Genomic DNA, 20,281 nt, shown 5'->3' with positions numbered 1-20,281 from the left:
TTGCAAAGGTGAATGTTGAAAAGTATCCATGCAAATGTTTTGAAAATAAAAAGCCTTATGGCAGCCCTTTTTACTGTAGTGGCAAGAAACTGGAAACTGATTTGAATACCTATCAGTTGGAGAATGGTTGAGTAAATTTTAGTATATGAACATTATGGAATATTATTGTTCTATAAGAAACGATCAGGAGTATGATTTTAGAGGATGAAATGATTCTAAGTGAAATGAGCAGAACCAGAAGATCATTGTACACAGTAACAACAAGATTATATGATGATGAATTCTGATGGACATGGCTCTTCCCAACAATGAGATGATTCAGATCAGTTCTGATAATCTTGTGATGAAGAGAGCCATCTACACCCAGAGACAAAGCTGTGGGAACTGAGTGTGGATCACAATATAGCATTTTCACTCTTTCTGTTGTTGCTTGTATTTTGTTTTCTTTCTCGGTTTTTTCCTTTCTTGATCCAAATTTTCTGGTGCAGCAAAATAACTGTATAACTATGTATACATATATTGGATTTAACATATATTTTAACATATTTAACATGTATTGAATTACCTGCCATGTAGGGAAGGGGGTGGGAGAAAGGAGAAAAAAATTTGGAATACAAGGTTTTGCAAGGGTCATTGTTGAAAAATTACCCATGCATATGTTTTGTAAATAAAATGCTTTAATTAAAAAAAAGAAAGAAAGAAAAGAAAAGAAAAGAAAAAGCTTTAATTTAAAAAAAAAGAAAAGAAAGGAAACACACACACACATAAAAGAAAAGAAATGCCAACTGAAGGTGACTCAAGTACAATAATTCCTAGTTGTGGTGTGTAAAGAAATGGCCAAATTGTACCCAAAAATGTTGCAATAAGCCTAAAAATTATTGTATAGAAATTCTGACTAAAGTCTGATTGGAGTAAATTTGGATTCTTTGGGCATCTTGGCAGAAATGCTGAAACTCAGTAGTGGATAGTATCTCAAAGATCAAAAATAGTCATGTAAAGAAGAATCCCACACTTAAGGAAGAGTTTCTCTTATAGTGTCCCTATGGTCCAGTGGATAGAGTACTGGACACAAACTCAAGGGAATCTGGCTTGAACTCCCATCTCAAAAATTAATATTTATCTACTTCTAGACAAACGATCTCTCCCAGCATTTAATCATTCTCATTAATTGATGGGGAAGATAATAACTGTAACTATTATAAATTAATATATATATAATAACATAACATATGATATAATAATAGTAATATACTTATGACTATATTACATTTATTGGGGGAAGGGAAGGAAACCCCCCAATATATAGTAATATATAATTAAATATAATTATGATGATGATAATAATAAGCAGGTTATCTATTTATAATAATAATTAATAACTTATTTCCTGGGATTCTTGTGAGGATTGGAGCAGAACTTTTCCAAATTTCTAGAATCATATGTCTGCTGTTGCTGCTGTTGTTAGGAGTGATGGCCAAGCTGCCTCAGCTAGCAGGACTTAGAGATGAGGATCTAAACAAGTCACTCTTTCAAATCAGGTTTCTAACAGCTGTTAGGTTTCCTGAGTAACCCTCCCCTCTCTAACCTTCTCCTGCCCAGCTTAATGTTGAGAAAGAGTCCTCCCTCTGTCCCTCCCCTCCCCAGTGATAGCCCACAGGTTACATCCAGGAACCGGGACCCAGAAACCTGAGCTAGGCGAAGGCTTTGTTAATGAGGGAGGCCACAAGGCTAACTCCATTAGGGCAGGCTGGGAATGCAGGTGTGGGGACCTTCATTGGAAACATGTGCTAGGCCTGTCTATCACGACTGACTGACAGAAGGATCGGCCTTTTAAAAATGCCTTTCCCTCTCCCAGATGACCCTCTCTCGGCCCCCTCAGCTTCAATTTGGCATTTAAATGCATGTTCAGCCTCCTGTCCTCGGAAGATTGAGACAGGGTATTCTGCCCTAAACCTGGCAGGCCCCTTCTTAGTGAATCAGGCCACTGGACACTGAAAATTCCTTTTTCTCCTCCTGCCCAAACAGGGCAGACTTCCCGAAGTTGTGTCAAGAGGGAAAGGTAAGTTGCCTTATTATGAAAGGAGGCCTGAACAGCCTGGGGTGGAGGTAGGAGGAATTGGAATCCTAACCTGAAATGAGGAACAGGTACCTGAGAGAGATTGGATTAGGAGTGAGGATTATAGTATTTAGGGATGTCAAAGACCATCTATACCAGCTTGGTTTTCTAGATAGGGCACTGGAGACTCAGAGAGAGATAGGGTCACTCAGTATTGGAGTTAATGACAAGAGCCCAGGTTTTTTTTAATTGAGTAAAATAGGAGTTCTCTGAGGGCAGGGACTATTTTGCTCTTGTCTTTGTAGACCTAGAATTTCTCACTTTATTGGAGTGCTTGGTGCACTCAAAAAAAGAATAGGTTTAGTGGAAAAACAAAAACAACACACAATTCTTGAACACTCTTGGAGAGTAACTTCCTTTACCAATGGAAATCTGTAGGTTGTGGTGCTCTTGAGAGCTCGTGACTTGGTTAGGAACACACACGTTTTCCTAATACACTTAATAAAAGCTGGATGAAATTCCCAAACTGGTGCTCTTTTCACTCTCTCAGACTATGGATGACTGCTTGGTTTTGACCAAGGAGAGGATGGGACATGCATGATCACTGTAGGGGAGGGGAGAGGATATTTTTTTTCTGGACAGTAGAGACACAGAAAACTGAGAGAACTTCCCCTCTCCCCTCCCCCAGTCCATTGTTTCTCAGAAGGAAGGACACCCAGCAACCTGGAGATAATTAATCAGCATTAAAGATACTAAAGAGAAAGGAGAATGAGGGAGTTATCTCTGTCATCTCTATTATGATTAGCTGAGACAAACAGAAGTTAAGTGACTTAATAAGTATCTCAGGTCACCTCTGAATCCAGATCTTCCTGATTCCAGGACCAGCATTCTCTCCACAGCACCATGCAGAAGAGGGCCCAGAGGCCTTTGAGATTAACACTTTACAGATGAGAAAACTGAGACCAAGTCACTTAAAATTCCCTCAACTTTAGTTTCCTCATCCAGAAAATGTGAATAATAATAATAGCACCTACCTCTCAGATTTGTTGTGAGAATGAAATGAGATAATGTTTGTAAATCACTTTGCCAGTCTTAAAGATAATATGATTTTATTGACTCCAGAGATAATATTTTCCTCATTGTAACAAGTTGTTACTTCCTTGAGAGTTCTAAATTTCTATTTGGTCAAAGGGTAGAGGGGAGACAGGAAAGTATTGTGGGGAGGGACCTGGGAGGAGAGGAAAAAGTGAATCTGTATCCAGTAGCATCTTTCATAGCCCTCTGCTGGCTGACCAGTCCTATGACAACTGAGGGACCAGATTTGGGGTGGGGGGAGATTAGTCAGCATCCTGGTGTTTAGGGTGAGTAGATGCGGGGAATAATACTAATAATAATATCATTTATAGAAAACTTCAGGATTATAAAGCACTTAATGTGTAATTTCTTGATTTTGACACATTACTATGAATCAGTACTATAATTATCCCCATTTTAAAGATTAGAAAGCTGAGAACTTAAGTTATTTGCCAAGTTCAAACAGCTAAAAAGTATCTGAAAATCTGAATGGGGCCTTTTTCCCCCCCTTCTTCCTTCCAAAGCCAGTTTTCTATCCACTGATCTAGAGCTAAGTTCCTGGCATGTCAATTCTCAGAAAGGTTTCTAGGGTCTCTGTTTCACGCCTAAGTTCGTTGAAAAAAGGCCCCAGAAGGCAAGATCCAAAATTCTGCCTGCTTCTCACTCAGCACTGTGCCCCCCTCGAAACCCCCTATTATAACAAGACAGAATCTTGCCTCTGGAAGAGAAAATTCCTGTCTGTTGACTTCCTGTGACCTAAGAGCCAGAGGCAAGACTGGCTGGTGGCTTCACTTCCCATGGGGACCTCCACCTGGCCCTTTTCCCTCCCTGATCATTGCCCTAACCAGTAGCCACTCATAGTAGGGGGTATGTAAAGCCCAGGCCCAGACTGAGCTGTAAACCTCTCATGCAACTGAGAACCCAGAGTCTGGAGTCCACAGTCTGGCCTGGGACAGCTTTAAGGGTTGGGTGTTTGGCCTGCCTTTCTTTCTTCTTCCTCTTTTAAAAAATGCGACAAAATAAAACAAACCCAAACCCCCAGCGCCTGGCTTGGCTTATTGTGTGAGTTATGCAAGTGTGTAAAAAAAATAAAATAAACATTTGAGTTTTTAGCATTTGGGGCTATTTGATTAGCACAGGGATGGGGCCAACGGCCAGAGAGATGCAGAAGCCAAGGAAATACAAGGAGAGCCCAGAGGGCAAAGCAGTGGTTGGGTGGGAAGGGGAACAAGAAAGGGAGCCAGAATAGGGCTTCCCCCTCCCATAGAGGAGTCTGCTCCTCTCCTCTCTCCTCTCTATTGCCCCTCTGCTGGACAGAGCCTACACTGTGGGACATTTTGTTCTTAGCTGTCCATCACACGGCCAGGACATTCTCTTTAGCATTTCAAAGGGTCATAGTTCTCCATCCCAGCTATCTCCTGGATATCATTATGATCCTCCAGAGGTCACTCTAGCCATCTCTCTGAATCCCAGCAGCATCTTGAACTTAGAACATTTAGAGCTAGAAAGAAATCTTAGAGATCATCTTCTCTGAGGGATAAACTGAGAGCCAGAGAAGGTAAAGGGCTTGCCTCTACTTTACGCAGAACCCCACTGCTGCCTACAATAACAGGCTTTTTTCTTTCTCTCTTGTTAACCAGGGAGAGATTCCACAGCCTCCATCTGCTGGCTGTTTCTGTGGGCCACACCCACCCCTGCCATACAAGAAGTCCTTCTTAACATCTAACCTAAATTTTGATAGGAAGGAGGACAGAGTGAGGATGGTGACTTTGTATAGCCCTGCCTCGCTTAAATCCAATTCTCTTGCAAGTCCTTATATCATCTTCCTGATGTCATGATCCTTTTTGAGAACAAAGGACAAACAACTTCTGGTGCAATAAATAGAAAGACTGCTGAATTTGGATTCACAGGAACTGAGTTTGACTCTGTCACTATGTGACCTTGGATAAGTTAATTAACTTCTTCAAATTCTCATCTATAAAATGAAGGGTTTGGACTAAAAACCCTCTAAAGTCCTCTCCAGACCTAGATCTAGGAACCTCCTACCTGGAATTTCAACCCATTTTTCTTTGTTCAGTCCTTAGTGCTGACAGAAGATCATGGCATCCCCAGCCTACTCTGACACTCTGACACTCCATAATCCTTGTCCTCATATTACAAGATTTTGATTTAGAAACAATCTCAGAAGCCAACCCTTCATTTGACAGAAAAAGAAATGGGCCCAGAGATCAAGTGATTGTATATATTAGGCCCTTAATAAATGCTTGTTGTTTAATTGAATTGAATTTCCCCAAATTGTATTAATAACTAGTAAGCAGTGGAGCCAATATTCAAATCTTTTTTCTAGGAGCAATGAGGCCCACAGTTTTCTTCACATAGATCTGGACTCTAGTTCATATATTTAAAGCTGGAAGGAGTCTTAGAGATTATCTTATTTGATCCCTGAATTTTCTAGGAGAGCAAATTAAGTTCCAAGGAAGTTAAGTGTAGTACTAAGTTGTCGGGTTAGGATGGGACTTCAAAGGCAGAGTTTTTCCCATTATGCCATGCTATGTATGAAAGACAACTGACCACCTATCGCAACCTTTTTGACAGTGTTGATGAGTTGGAGACACTATCCCTATATCCTTAAGATTCATTCCATCATGGAAGGTATGAGGCTCCCCAAACCCCAGGGTGAAGTCCTCTGACCTCTTCCTTTTCCTCAATCCAAGACTTGATGTGGGCTTTCCAAGGGGGTTTATAGAAAGGGGACTAGTCTCTAAGGCACCCTTTCTTTACTTGGGTTAGATACTTAATTGATTCCAACTCCCTGTATGTTTTTGGGGAAGCCCTCCCCATCTGGCAGCCTCAGTTTCTCCACTTGTCAAATATGGGCATTGGACTAGTTGATCTATAAGAAAACTTCCAGAAGGAACAAAGGATCACAGAGGAGCTCAATGTTCTGATTTTCAGCCCAGGGCTTCCCAAATTGGGTCCTCATTGAGCTGGGTGTGACCCTGAGGGTGAAGATTTAAGCAAGTACATTTAAGAGTGTCTCTGTGTTCAAATGAGACATGAATCATAGAACCCAGAACGTCAGAGCTGGCAGGGCACTTAGAACTTCTCTAGTCCAGCCCTCTCATTTTACAGATGGGGAAACTGAGGCTCTGAACGAGATTCATCCAAAGTCACACACATACTAAGTAGCAAAGGTTGGTGAAAATTAGGTGTTTTCTCAGCTACTACCTCCGTTCAACAAACATTCATCCCAGGCCTTCTGTGTAGAAGACCTCAGACCTCCTTGGATATCTACTCCGACCCGAGCCCCTATCCCAGGACCATCACCGCCCAAGCTCTGGCTCTTCGGCTCTCCCTTCCTCAGATTGGGGAAAGGGTTAAGGAATCTGAGGAGTCTGCTCCGATCCTGAGAATCTGGGGGGTGAGGGGAGGGGACTCAAAGGAAAAGTGTTTGGGGATTCCTCGCCTTGTGGAAGCAGAGAGAATCAGCCCCTCGTTGAGTCTGAAGCTCCGAGGGACAGACTGAGACGGGCAAGAGCAGCCGCTTTCACTGTGAAGTTGCGAGATTGAGAGCACAGAGAAACACCTTGAGGAGAGAAGACAAAGTCAGACGCACGCTCCCGGAGACAGAGTAGGGAAGGGGCAGACGCACGCTGCCGGAGACAAACCCAGGGAAGGGAGTAAGAGATAAAGGCACGGTCTCTCTTCCAGAGCCAGCAGCTTGGAAAGGGGAGAGAGCGATCCAAACAGAGCCCGGGGCGGGGCGGGGCGGGGCCGGCCGGGCGTTAGGGGAGGTGCCGAGGGACAGAAGGGAGGGGTGGGGCACCAACCCCGGAGAGGGTGAGCCTCCGGCTCAGCTCCCTTGCTTGCAGATTGAGCAATTTGGGAGCGGGAGGAGCGGAGCCCTAGCAAAGCGGAGGAGAGGGGGCGCGGGAGGCTGGGCGCACGGGGCCGGCCGGCAGCGCCCCTCGCCCCCTCCCGGCCCCTGCCCGGGCCCCTGTCCCTGCCTGCAGGACTGCATCAGACGGAACAGGACAGCGGGGGCCCGAGCACAGCAGGATTCGGGGGCTCGCGAAAGCAGTCGAGGTAAGGACGCCCACCTCTCGGTCCTGTTTGAGACCGAGAAGCGAAATCCGGATTCTACCTGAAATCGGCTGGGGGCGGATAGAGTGACTAGGGTTCGGCACCCTCTCTCATTGAGAGAGCCTCTATTCTAGCGGACTGAGCAGCTCGGAGCTCAGGACCGGACAAATCGGCCTCTCCCTTTGGGTAAGTGATAGGGGGAGGGGGCACGTGGGACCAGAACCCCGCTTGTCTCCGGCACCTGCCTGGGGAGTCTGAAGCAGTGATACGGAGGTGTGCCGGGGAGCCAGGTGAAGGAACTTCTCTCCCGGAGGCCTCTGTCCTCCCATTCCAGGGCACATTGCTTCAGCCTCCCTTCCCCTTCCCCGCCAAATCCCTAGCCATTGCCATCCCCCTCCCCATCCTTAACTTTTTTCCAGCCCCTGTCTCGGTACTGTTCTGAGGGTGAGCACTTATAAAGAACTGGGGGTAGGAGAGAGAGGGTAATTTGCTACTCTTCTCGCCTCCTTCCATCACCGTTCTTCCTCCCCTTCTCTCTTTCCCTCCCTCCCCCCTCTCCTCCCCAGTACTTGTTGGGGACAGAGATGCAGAGTGAAATAAGTTGAAACCTGGTAGGGGAATTGTTTGGAGACCATACTTAAGCAGAGTCTAGAACGAAGTCTTCTGGGCAGCATTGTGGCCACTTGAATCCCAAGGAAGTGCTTCTCCTGGCCCCTGGCTGAATGGGGGGAGGGGGCTTCACTCCTCTTGGGTAGAGAGTATGACCTGAGTTGACTCTGGACTTGGGGAGGGCCCATAAAGGAAGGAAAGATTTTATTTGCCCTCTTACTCCACTTCCTCCCTCCCCCCACCATGGGAGGGACCTTCTGGGTCCCCCAGCATCTGGCTCAGCTCTCTCTCAGGGAGACACATCTCCCACAGGTCAGGTTTACATTAGGGCTGCCCCCCTGCAGCCCCTTTCCCCCACCCCCTGCCAGTCTGCCGAGGTGTAATACATCAGCTCAGGCTGGGCCAGTGATGGGATTAAGCTCCAAACCTCTCTCCAGTGCAAAGCCCCCATCCCCCAAGGAATAAAGGGGAAGGAGGAGAGGATGGGGATGGTTTACATTTTCTGTTTGTATCAGGCTCCCAAGCACCAATTTATCCTGATTGAATTTGCAAACAAGAGAGTGAAAGTTATTTCAGTCATGCCCCTTCCCCAGCTGTGTCCTTCCCCTCCGCTCTCCTTCCCACTCCAGCCCTAGCTAGCTTCTCCCCGACTACAGTGCCCCCAGCAGTGCCCCTTTTCACCCAAGCAACAACCCTACAGCTGTGTCCCCTTCTCCCCTGTCATGGTCCTCAGCTGGATCTCCCTCTTTGCCATCCATCAACCCCATTCCCATAGTGTGGGTAACAATCTCTAGCTAATCCCGCCTTGTATTTTGGAATGACATATAAGTAGAACCCCTGTTCTGGTGCCTCATCATTTTTCTGAAGATGCATTTTACAGGGGGAAAGAAAAGGAGGAGGGAAGCTGGGATCGGAGGACTCTCCCACCCCAGAAAGATTAAGAACAGGTGGGGGCCTTTTGGCAACAAAGTCACCAGGAGCCTTCCACAGAGAGGTCATAGTTACAATGCAGTGTCATGTAAAATGGAGTTTGGGGGCCCTTCCAACTTGGTAGCCTTGAAGAGCAATGCCTACTTATTTCCTTATATTGATCGACCTCCTCTTTCCCATTTTCCGATAACTGACAATTGCTAAGAAGTGACCACCACTTAACTTCCCACCCAATTTCCTGCCTTATTTCCCTATTTTTAATCTTCCTGCTCACAAGCCATTTCGGGGACCAGTCCTTTTAGAAATTGCCCTTTCTGCCTGGGCTGACTCACCTGCCCAGCATGCCCAATCTATATGCCCAATCTACAGGCTCTCAGCCAATTCCCCCTCTCCACCCTCTTAGTATAGTACCCAGACTTCTAGGTCCCTGACTTCTCTGCCAATTCCTCTTACTGCCTTTCTTTGAATCCCTAGTGCTTAGCATACAACAACAGAGTGCTTAATAAACACATATTGACTGAGTAAGTAAGTGATAGCCATCAGCTGGAGATCTTAAAGAACTTGGGTAGTTTATAAGAAAGTTGGTCAGTTCAGTCTCTTCTTTCTGGGTATACATTCAGTGGGACTGTCATTGGTTTGGGGGCATCTTTGAGGTCATAGACTAGTGGCCTGGAGGATATTCGATATTTTGAAGGATCTTTTTCCCAGATGTCTCACAATTATGGGAAAAGAACTCTAGAGTCCTGGCCTCTAGTACCAACTCTACTAACTTGCTGTGTGTCAATTTACCTTGTCGTCCTCCTCAGTTGTAAAATGAAAAGTTTTGGACTGAATGGTTGTTAGAAGATCCCTTCTAGATATAATTCTATGAATTTATATCCTACCCATCCCCAGCCAAGAGTCTGTCTCTGTCACTCTTCTCCTTTTATACTCCCTGAACTTTCGAATTCATCCTCATCAGGATGATCCCAGCAGATTGCCCCCATCCACCCAGTAACTCCTGCTTCTGACCATCAAAATAAGAATTAAGTATGCTCTAGGGCCCCTTACAGTTCTGATTGTGATACTATGACTGCTAGGAATAGATTGGGGGTCTTTGAAGAGAAAAGTAAGTGGCAAGGGCAGCAGGCAGGATAAGGACTGGGAAAACTTCTAGAGGGCTGAAGTTAGAAGATAAAAGAAAGAGTTCATTGGCAGGATCACTAGATCATTGGTAGAAACACTGGGGTTATCACTGGAGAAGTAAATCAGAGGAGCCCCAGAAGGTGAAGAAGGCATTTGGGGGTGACTGAGGAATTCCTGCAAGCTTCTGCTGAAATACCAGACAAGATCCCTCAGCCTCACATAAACACTCTTCCCAGGCAGCTTAACCACTTGAGCTTGTGCCTAGCCTTCAAAGCTTGGGTGGGGGTGGGGTGGAGGGTCTTGGGTGAGGAGGGGGGGAGGTCCTGAACTTCCAACTCGATAATGATTTATCTCCTCCCCCGGTGGGCTTGGAGAAACTCGGGAATAGGAGAGCTGATTGTCAAGGAGTTGGGGGATGGGAAATGTGGGTGTCTCAGAGCAGGCAGTGAGGAAATGATGGGGGAATTTAGGAGGAGAAGAGCTAGGGGTGCTGATCTTCCCGATGGACATTTTTTATTTTTCTGGGCTGACATGTGGAGAGTTTGGGGAAGGAGGAGTCCATTTCAGGGAGGGGTAAATTTTCCTGACAGCTGCCAGGAAGCCGGGCTCCCTAAACTCGGCAGGACCCCATCTAGTCCATAGAAGTCTAGGACTCCGGAGACAACTACCCAAGAAAGAGGGCTGACCTCAGACATCCATTAACTATGTGACTCTGGACAAGCTATTTAATCTCAGTCTCTGCATTTGAAAAAAAAAAAAAAAAGGGGGGGGGGGGACAATAATGGCACTTACCTCAAAGGATTGGTGTATGAATCAAACAAGATTATGTGTCCATGCACACACATAATATATATTGCATATACACATGTATATGTGTGTACACACATGTGTATATTCATGTGTGCTTTATATACTTTAAGTACATATACTATATATATTTTATTATACTTTTAAGGTTGCAAAGCTATATGCACACATGTGTATATATACAAAGCTCTCTCTATATGTGCATATATATTATATGTGTATGTAGCTTTGCAACCTTAAAGCGATAAATGCTATATATTTCAAACATAAATATGTTGCCCCCGGGGAGATGAGGATTCAGGCATGAAAGTGATGCATTTTTCCATCTTGCCAGTGAAGGGACTCCCACTCCCACTTGATCTGGTGCTAGCCTGGGCATAGAGAGGGGGAAGGGACTTGTGGCAGAGGGAAAATGTTTACCTGGATCCTTCCAGCTCCAAGGTTGGCTCTCTATCTCCAACTGCACCATGTTGTCTCTCAGCAATGGGATTGTGGGATTAGGTTTTGTGAGTGCCCAGTACTGTGCTTGTACAGAATGTGTAGACCAGAGCTAGAGATTTGAAAAGGAGCCATATGCAGAGAGAAATGAAGCCTGGTTTCCCTTCTTTGGGAAAAACACAGCCCCCAAGCATATAGCTCTCAAGTTTTGCTAAGCACTTAGCCTGCATTATCTCAGTTGAATGAGGAGAGAGTTGGTGTAATGGGAATTTCATAGGCTCTAAAGTGAGAGGATCTGGGTCCCACCTCTCCTGCCCACTAGCTGTAGATCTTTTAGCCTTTAAAGGGGTTGTTTTGTTTTATTTTTGCCTCTCGAGAAGCCACTGTCACCTCAGTGCCACAATGTGGCATCAGAGCCGGACTTTAGGGGAAGAATGGGCAGAAGGGAGTGTGATTAAGTATGAAAGGATGAGTGTGAATGAATGTGTATGGAAAGGGTCATGTTCCCAGGATGGGCTCAGTGGCTACATAATCACACTTCCGGGATATAGCCTCTGCTCTGGATGCCCATATCTCCTAGCCCTGAGCTGGGCTGGATGGGATGGTGGGAGGAGGGGGCTGATGGGGGGAGAGGAGAGGAAGGGGATGGACTCAGGGCTGTCTGGGTCACTCTGGCCAGCAAAGCTGCCAGGGGGGATTAGCCTAATTTTCTGTGTCGTTGGCCTGAGTGGCGCCTGCTGCCTCTTTTATTCCGGCACAATGGCAGTGGCCGCCCGCCCTGCTGTGTCAGAAGTTTCTATGCCCCCAGGAAGTCTCACTTCTCTCCTCCCTGCCCAGCCCAGAGACAGGGACAGAATCCAACTGATGCCCACAGGGCTGGAGAACTTGGACTCCAAGGAAAGAGGAAAGCTTCGAGAATCGAAAGTTTGGGGGAAACCATTTCTTCTGGGAGCCAGAGGATTGTCAGGTGGCTCCCACTGAGGAGTTAGTCCATCTGGATTCTGCTTGAACACCTTCAGTGACAGGGAACTCACTCTTTGAAATGTGTCAGGGTATACTAGAAAGAACCGTGGACTTGGAATCAAGACTACTTGAGTTCAAATTGCATGTAACGGAAACAGTGTAACTTAGGACAAATCCCCTGAGGTTTCTGAGCCTTAATTTCTTCACCTGTAAAATAGAGCTTAATAATGACTCTTGAGTCATGAAGCTCACATGAAAATAAGTAGCATGACAAGACATAGTGGATATTAAGTGGGATTTATTTTGTTCAGATCCCAAATAAGATACTTAGTAGCTCGTGTGGCAAGTCTCTTAATCAGATCCCATCTTAGGAAGGATACTGACAACTCCAAGCTACTTGAAGGCAGAAAAGGGATACTATGGAGGATGAGAATGGACATGTTGTGCAAAGATTGAGCTAATGAACTGCTGGTGTTTAGCTTAGAGAGCAGTATTGGCAAGCACTTAGAGAGCACTATTGGCAAGCATTTATTAAGTATTTGTTTACTTACCCAGGATCACATAGCTAGTAAGTGTCTGAGTTCAAATCTGAACTCTGAAGGATGTCTTATTGACTCCAGACCCAGGGTTCTATCCATTGCGCCACCTAGCTACCTCTATTATATTTAACTACTTTGTGTCTGGGCAAGTCCTTTCATCTATCTGAGCCTGTTTTCTCCTCTGTAAAATGTAGATTATCACTTTTCTGGGGCAGTCCCTTTCATTGTTGCTCAATTCTGAGTGTTAGAAACTTCCTTCTTCCGACGTCATATCTAAAATATTCTCCCTTCTCTCCCTGAACTTCCTCAGTTCAAATGGCACCTTCTCAAACACCTTCATACATAACCATGCCCCCCTCCCCCATTATTTAAACACCTTTATTAGATCCTACAGTCTTCTCCAACTGTGGTCCTATATAGCTCTACTTTTCTTAATCAAACTCTTTGAAAATCCATCTATACTTTCTTTTTTTTTCTTTTTTTTTTTAATTTTAATTTTATTTTATAATTATAACATTTTTTTGACAGTACATATGCATGGGTAATTTTTTACAACATTATCCCTTGCACTTACTTCTATTCAGATTTTTTCCCTTCCTCCCCCAACCCCCTTCCCCAGATGGCAAGTAGTCTTATATATGTTAAATATATTACAGTATATTCTAGATACGATATATGTGTGTAGAACCGAATTTTTTGTTGCACAGGAAGAATTGGATTCAGAAGGTAAAAATAACAGTTTACATTCATTTCCCAGTGTTCCTTTTCTGGATGTAGCTGATTCTGTCCATCATTAATCAATTGGAATTGGATTAGCTCTTCTCTATGTTGAAGAAATCCACTTCCATCAGCATACATCCATGTACAGTATCATTGTTGAAGTGTATAATGATCTTCTGGTTCTGCTCGTTTCACTCAGCATCAGTTGATGTAAGTCTCTCCAAGCCTCTCTGTATTTCTCCTGTTGGTCATTTCTTATAGAACAATAATATTCCATAACATTCATATACCATAGTTTACCCAACCCATCTATACTTTCTGCTTCCATTTCCTGGCCATAATCTGTTGTAGTCTGGCTTCCAATTTCATCTCTCAACTGAAGTTACTCTCTTTAAAATTACCAATGATCTCTTAATCACTGACTCTAAAGGTCTTGACTCTTCAAGCCACATCCTATCTGCTGCTTGATATTGTTGACCACCATTTCTTCTAGAATACTATCTTCTCTTGACACTTCTCGCCTGGTTCTCTTCTTACCTGTTTTCCTGTTCTTCCAGTCTCCTTTACTACCTCATTATCCACTTCATATCCTCTAACTATGGGATTTCCCCACATTTCTGTCCTATGTCTTTTCTCATATCTCTCAACAATCTCTTAGTAACCTCAACAACTCCAATAATTTAAACTGTCATCTTTATGTAGATGGGGGTAACTAGGTGGTACAGTGAATAGAGCACTGGTATTGGAATCAGAAAGATTCATCTTCATAATTTCAAATCTAGTTTCCAACACTTCCTAGATGTGTGACCCTGCACAAGTCACTTAATCCTGTCTATCTCAGTTTCTTCTTAATGAGTTAGAATAGAAAATATCAAACTATTCCAGTATCTTTGCCCAAGAAAAGTCCAAAATGGGGTCATGGAGAGTTGGATGCAACTGAAATTACTCAATAACAACTATGTAGATGACTTCCAGATCTATATATTCAGCCCCATTCTCTCCCTTGGACTTCACCAAAGTGTGCTGGTTATTGCAAACTGGATGTCCCAAAGACATTTCAAATTTTAACATGTAGAAAATGGAATTAATTATCTTTCTCCTTGAAACCTTCCTTTTTCAAACTTACATTTTTATTTTTTTGTTAAAGCTTTTTATTTTCAAAACATATGCATGAATAATTTTTCAACATTGACCCTTGCAAAACCTTGTGTTCCAAATTCCCTTCTTTCCTCTCACCTCCTCCCCTAAATGGCAAGTAATCCAATATATGTTAAACATGTTAAAAATATATGTTAAATCCAATATATGTACACATATTTATACAATTATCTTGCTAAGTAAGAAAAATCAGATCAACAAGGAAAAAAATGAGAAAGAAAACAAAATGCAAGCAAACAACAACAAAAAAGAGTCAAAATGTTATATTGTGAACCACACTCAGTGCCCACAGTCCTCTCTCCTGTTGTAGATGACTCTCTTCATCACAAGATTATTGGAACTGGCCTCAATCATCTCATCGTTGAAGAGTCACGTTCATCAGAATTGATTGTCTTATAATATTAATGTTGCTATGTATAATGATCTGCTCACTTCACTTAACACTAGTTCGTGTAAGTCTCTCCAGGCCTCTCTAAAATTATCCTGCTAATCATTTCCTATAGGACAATAATATTCCATAACATTCATATATCATAACTTATTCAGTCATTCTCTTTCACTCAGTTTCCAGTTCCTTGCCACTACAAAGAGAGCTGCCAAAAACATTTTGGCACATACTGATCCCTTTCCCTTCTTTAAGATCTTTTTGGGAGATCTTTGGGAGTAACACTGCTGGATCAAAGGGTATGCACAGTTTTATAACTTTTTGAGCATAATTCCAAATTGCTCTCCAGAATGGTTGAATCCGTTCATAATTCCATCAACAATGTATTAGTATCCCAGTTTTCTCACATCCCCGCCAACATTTGTCATTATCTTTTCCTGTCATCTTAGATAATCTGGGAGGTGTGTAGTGGTATCTCAGAGTTGTCTTAATTTGCATTTCTCTGATCAATAGTGATTTAGAGCACCTTTTCATATGACTAGAAATGGTTTCAATTTCATCTGAAAATTGTCTGTTCCTATCCTTTGACTATGTATCAATTGGAGAATGGCTTAAATTCTTATACATTTGAATCAATTCTTTATATATTTTAGAAATGAAACCTTTATCAGAACCATTGAATGTAAAATTGTTTCCCAGTTTATTGTTTCCCTTCTAATTATGTCTGCATGATTAGAAAACTTTTTCTAACTTAATATAATCAAAATCTTCTATTTTGTCCAACATACATTTTTTCTGTTAAAGGCAACACTATCTTTTCCATTCTGCAGGTTCATAACCTTAACATTATCCTCAGCTCCTCTCTCACACACACCACATATCTAATCTATTGTCAAATCCTGTCTTCTAACTCTACATTATACATTTACACATCTGACCCCTTCTCTCTATTCCCACAGTCACCATCTTAGTTCCAGCCTTCATTATCTCTTTTCTAGATTATTGTAACACTCTCCTAATTGATCTCCTTGCCTCAAGTGTCTCACATTCCAGTCCAACCTCTATATTGCTGCTATAGTAGTTTTCTTTAAGCACAAATCTAACCATGTGATCCTCCCCCCTCCTCAATCAACTCTATTGGCTTCCTATTACCTCTAGGATAAACTATAAATTCCTGTTTTGCTTTAAAAGTCTAATAGAGCCTGGCTCTAACCTATCTTTCCAGCATCAGTGGACATTACTTTCCCTTCCACACTTTCATGGAACAAACTGGCTTCATGTCTGTTGCTCCTACATGACATTCCCATCTCCTATTTACTTGACTTTGCCTTAAATGCCTTTTCTTCTTATTTCCACTTCTGCTTCTTCTTTCTTTAAAATGAAACTCAAACACCACCTTATACATGAAACCTTTCTGATTCCTCCAATAGCTAGTGCCTTCCTCTTGATATTGTGTATTTTTTCTTGTTGTTGAGTCATTTTAGTTGGACATGACTGTGAATTTATTTGAGGCTTTTTTTTTTTTTTTGCCAAAGATGCTGAAGTAGTTTGCCATTTCCTTCTTCAGCCTATTTGACAGATGAAGAAACTGAGGCAAACCCAATTAGATGACTTGCCCAGAATCACACAGCTAATAAGTATCAGGCCAGATTTGAATTTAGGAGAATTTCTGACTGCAGTTTCCCATTGTGCCACCTAGCTGCCTCTATTGTATTTAACTACTTTGTAAAAATATTTACTAACATTTTAATTCATACTAAACATATATTTGATTTTTACTAAATATAAACATGTCTACATAATTTATACTAGACATATACATATACTTACAATGTACACACAAATACATGTGTATATGCTGTATATAGTATATACTATACAAAAATATATGTACTATGCAGTGCGTATATGTGTGTATATATATATGTATATATATGTGTATATATATATATATATATATATATATATATATATATATATATATGGAGAGAGAGAGATAGTTTAAATAATATATACACACGTATACTTATCTCCTCCGCTAGAAGTTAAGGTCCTTGTGTGTAGGGATTTTTCTATTCTCTGTATTTATAACCCCAATACCTGGCATATGAATAATTGACTTTCTAGTCCTTTTAGCTACGAGTGCTTTCCCTTCTGAATTTATTTTCTCTCTAGTCTACATATATATACTTGCCTGTTTATATACACCTTGTCTCCCTCATTAGAATGTAATCTCCCTGAAGGTAGGAACTATTTTTTTTTCTTTTTAAGTATCTCCAGCACTTATCACAGTGTTTGTAATAAGTAAATAATTAAATGATTAATGCTTGTTAATAGTATTCACTAAGCTAAACAACTGCAGTTCTTTTGATGAAATCCTTGCATGGCGTGGTCTCCATTCTCATCCTTCAGAATATCCAGACCCTTTTCCTGCATTCAATTTGCTTTAAGTTGTCAATGTCCTTCCTAAAATGGGATCTGAGAAGTGATTATGACTTGGCAAATAGTCATTCCACATTAGAGGAGCCCTGGGTCTCTCAGATCTCCTTTATGTCTCAGAGTGGACAATGCTCTAGGAGGGAGGAGAGGCTGAGCTGCCTCCAAGCAATTATAGACTAGTATGTATGGTTCCCAGCACGTACATGCTTCCATGAATAGTAGCAGCTTTGGTTCCTGTGTCCATAATGTGCCAAATTGTTCCTAAAAAAAAAAAATACCAAGATTTTTGTCCAGGGAAAGGACATGCTTGTGGCAGGGGGATTTGGGAGGGCTAAATTCATAATGCTTGCTTGAATAGTCAATTGATTAAATGCCTCCTTTTCCCCTTTCCCCTTCAGGTTTCAGTTTGGTGTGACCGTGTCTTGATGTTCCAGCAGAAGTCATAAAGCAGCTGTCCCCGGATGTGATGGTGTCCCTTTTCCCACCTCTCCCCAAGCCTCCAAGGTGGGGAAGGGACTTCTGAATTCCCTATGGGGCTGACAGCAGAGCTGGGCCTCCCCTGCCCATTTCCATCACCCACTGAGATTATGGTAGCTGTGAGCGATGGTCCAGACCTGGGACCCACCTCGCTGACCCAGCTCTGCAGCCACTAGCTGGAGCCAGGTGCCCCCAGACCACACTGCCTTCCAGGGGGCCAGGAGCTGGGGAGTGACTATGCGGCTTGGACTGTTGGTGGTGGCCCTCATTCTGAGCTCGATGCATCTTGCTGGCAGCAGCCGAGGGTTGAAGGGGAAAAGACAGAGGCGGAGTACGTAAAGGGGCCAGGTCTGAGGTGGTTTATTGGTGGGGGAGAAGGGAAGGACATGAGAAGTATCATTTTCTTGGTATAAGTTATCATGTCTTAGAATCTTAAATTCATAACAACTTCAGAGGTCCTTGATGTAGGAATCTTCTCTGTTACGCCTAAAAAAATTGGTCATCCAGCCTTTCTTTGAACACCTCCAGCAATGGGAAGCTCACTACTCCTGAGATAGCCCACTCAGTTGTTTGACAATTCTGATTAATAAGTTCTTTCTGATGTTGAACTAACATAAACTTCCTATAAACTTTACTTCCTGTAGACTGTAAATTTAACCACTGTAAACTTCCTATAGATAGGGTTTTTCTTTTCTTTTTAAAAAATTTCTGTGAAAGTTATGGACTCTTTTCAGAATTGAGCTTTCAAAGACATAAAGTAACATAGAATTACAAAAGGAACCAATTATTTTGAAATGAATATTTGAAAAAAAAATGTTCACAGACCCTAGGTTTAGAATCCCTCCTGTCAAAGAGACATAGCTTAGGAAATAGAGCTGGTCTTAGAATTTAAAAAGACCTGGATTCAAATCCTGTCTCTGATACTCATTAGTTTTTTACTTTAATCAAGTTACTTAATTTTTCCAATCCTGAGTTTCCTCATCTACAAAATGGGAACAATAATAGAATTTCTGTTTATACTGCTATGAGTGTCAAATGAGTTACCACGTGTAACTCAAAGTGCTATTTAAGGTTAGCTGCTGTTATCTTTCCTCTAACTGATCCTAGCTCTGCCCTCTGTTGTCAAATAGAATGAGATGGGCCAGCCAAATCTGAACAATATGCTTTATGCTTTGTCTGAGCCTCAGTTTCTGCATCTGCAAAATAGAGCTAATACCACTTGCCGGATCTCCCAGGATTATTATGCAGAACATGCTCTGTAAATTGTAAAGTGCTGTCAAAATGGGAATCATTATTTTCTGCTTGAAGGATTGTTTGTGGCAGGAGTCCAGTGCTGGGCCAGCTTCCCGCTATTGCCCAGTCCCTTGGGAAGTCCTCCCCAACTAGTTGTCAACAGAATTTGGAACATGCATGTTGCTTTTAATATCAGCTGAAGTAAAGCATCATTAGGGAATTCCATCTGTTAGCAGACAAAAAGTCTACAGCAAAATTCCAAGTTTGAAAGACTTTTGAGCTGTATTTTTAAAATTATGCCCATTGACATGTGCATGCATAAGCAAGACTTGGCTAGAGCTAGCTTGTTTGTTGTCTGCTGCTTTCTTCAACAGCTAAGAGAGAGAAGGGAAGGAAGGTGGGGGGGAGTCAGCTCAGGGCAGGCCATTGCCACCAAATAACATTGAACCTGCTGTGTGCTTTCATTCACCTGGTCCTGGTAATTGACTTTATCCCAGATACCTGAGTGTATATTATACATAAGCGTATGTGCCTTCCATTTGTTTTTATGTATGGTGGTTTTCAGGTTAAGAAATGCTTTTATTCTCATTCTTTCATTGAGCTTTCCACAGTGAGTGACCCTATGAGAAAAGGCAGGGCAGGAGAAACCAAGCTAATGATCATTAGCATCTATTTTATGGATTTTTAGTTTGTCAGAGCTGGGAAGGACTTGAGAACAGAGAATGTCAGGGCTGGGAAGGACTTGAGAACAGAGAATGTCAGGGCTGGGAAGGACTTGAGAACAGAGAATGTCAGGGGTGGGAAGGACTTGAGAACAGAGAATGTCGAGCTGGGAAGGACTTGAGAACAGAGAATGTCAGAGCTGGGAAGGACTTGAGAACAGAGAATGTCGAGCTGGGAAGGACGTGAGAACAGAGAATGTCAGGGCTGGGAAGGACTTGAGAACAGAGAATGTCAGAGCTGGGAAGGACTTGAGAACAGAGAATGTCAGGGCTGGAAAGGACTTGAGAACAGAGAATGTCAGGGCTGGGAAGGACTTGAGAACAGAGAATGTCGAGCTGGGAAGGACTTGAGAACAGAGAATGTCAGAGCTGGGAAGGACTTGAGAACAGAGAATGTCGAGCTGGGAAGGACGTGAGAACAGAGAATGTCAGGGCTGGGAAGGACTTGAGAACAGAGAATGTCAGAGCTGGGAAGGACTTGAGAACAGAGAATGTCAGGGCTGGAAAGGACTTGAGAACAGAA

At 42.8% G+C, this 20,281-nt stretch overlaps 1 protein-coding gene across 2 annotated transcripts in view; it reads left to right on the top strand.

The window, feature by feature from the left end:
- Positions 1-1,925: 1,925 nt before the first annotated feature.
- The window catches only part of RSPO1 (R-spondin 1), a 34,312-nt gene continuing 15,956 nt past the window's right edge, over positions 1,926-20,281 (top strand). The window contains exons 1-2 of one of the 2 annotated variants that reach the window (XM_074305191.1): positions 1,926-2,059; positions 17,725-18,134. In XM_074305191.1, the coding sequence (XP_074161292.1) occupies positions 18,041-18,134 (94 nt within the window). In that variant the 5' untranslated portion in view covers positions 1,926-2,059; positions 17,725-18,040. Of the gene's footprint in view, positions 2,060-6,986; positions 7,217-17,724; positions 18,135-20,281 lie in introns of those variants that run through there. The other variant, XM_074305190.1, reaches the window with a different exon arrangement.

The sequence above is a fragment of the Sminthopsis crassicaudata genome, chromosome 3 (assembly GCF_048593235.1).
Source record: "Sminthopsis crassicaudata isolate SCR6 chromosome 3, ASM4859323v1, whole genome shotgun sequence".
NCBI lineage: Eukaryota > Metazoa > Chordata > Mammalia > Dasyuromorphia > Dasyuridae > Sminthopsis > Sminthopsis crassicaudata.
Note: the sequence above shows the minus strand (reverse complement) of the source record. Positions and strands in the feature narration are given on the sequence as shown.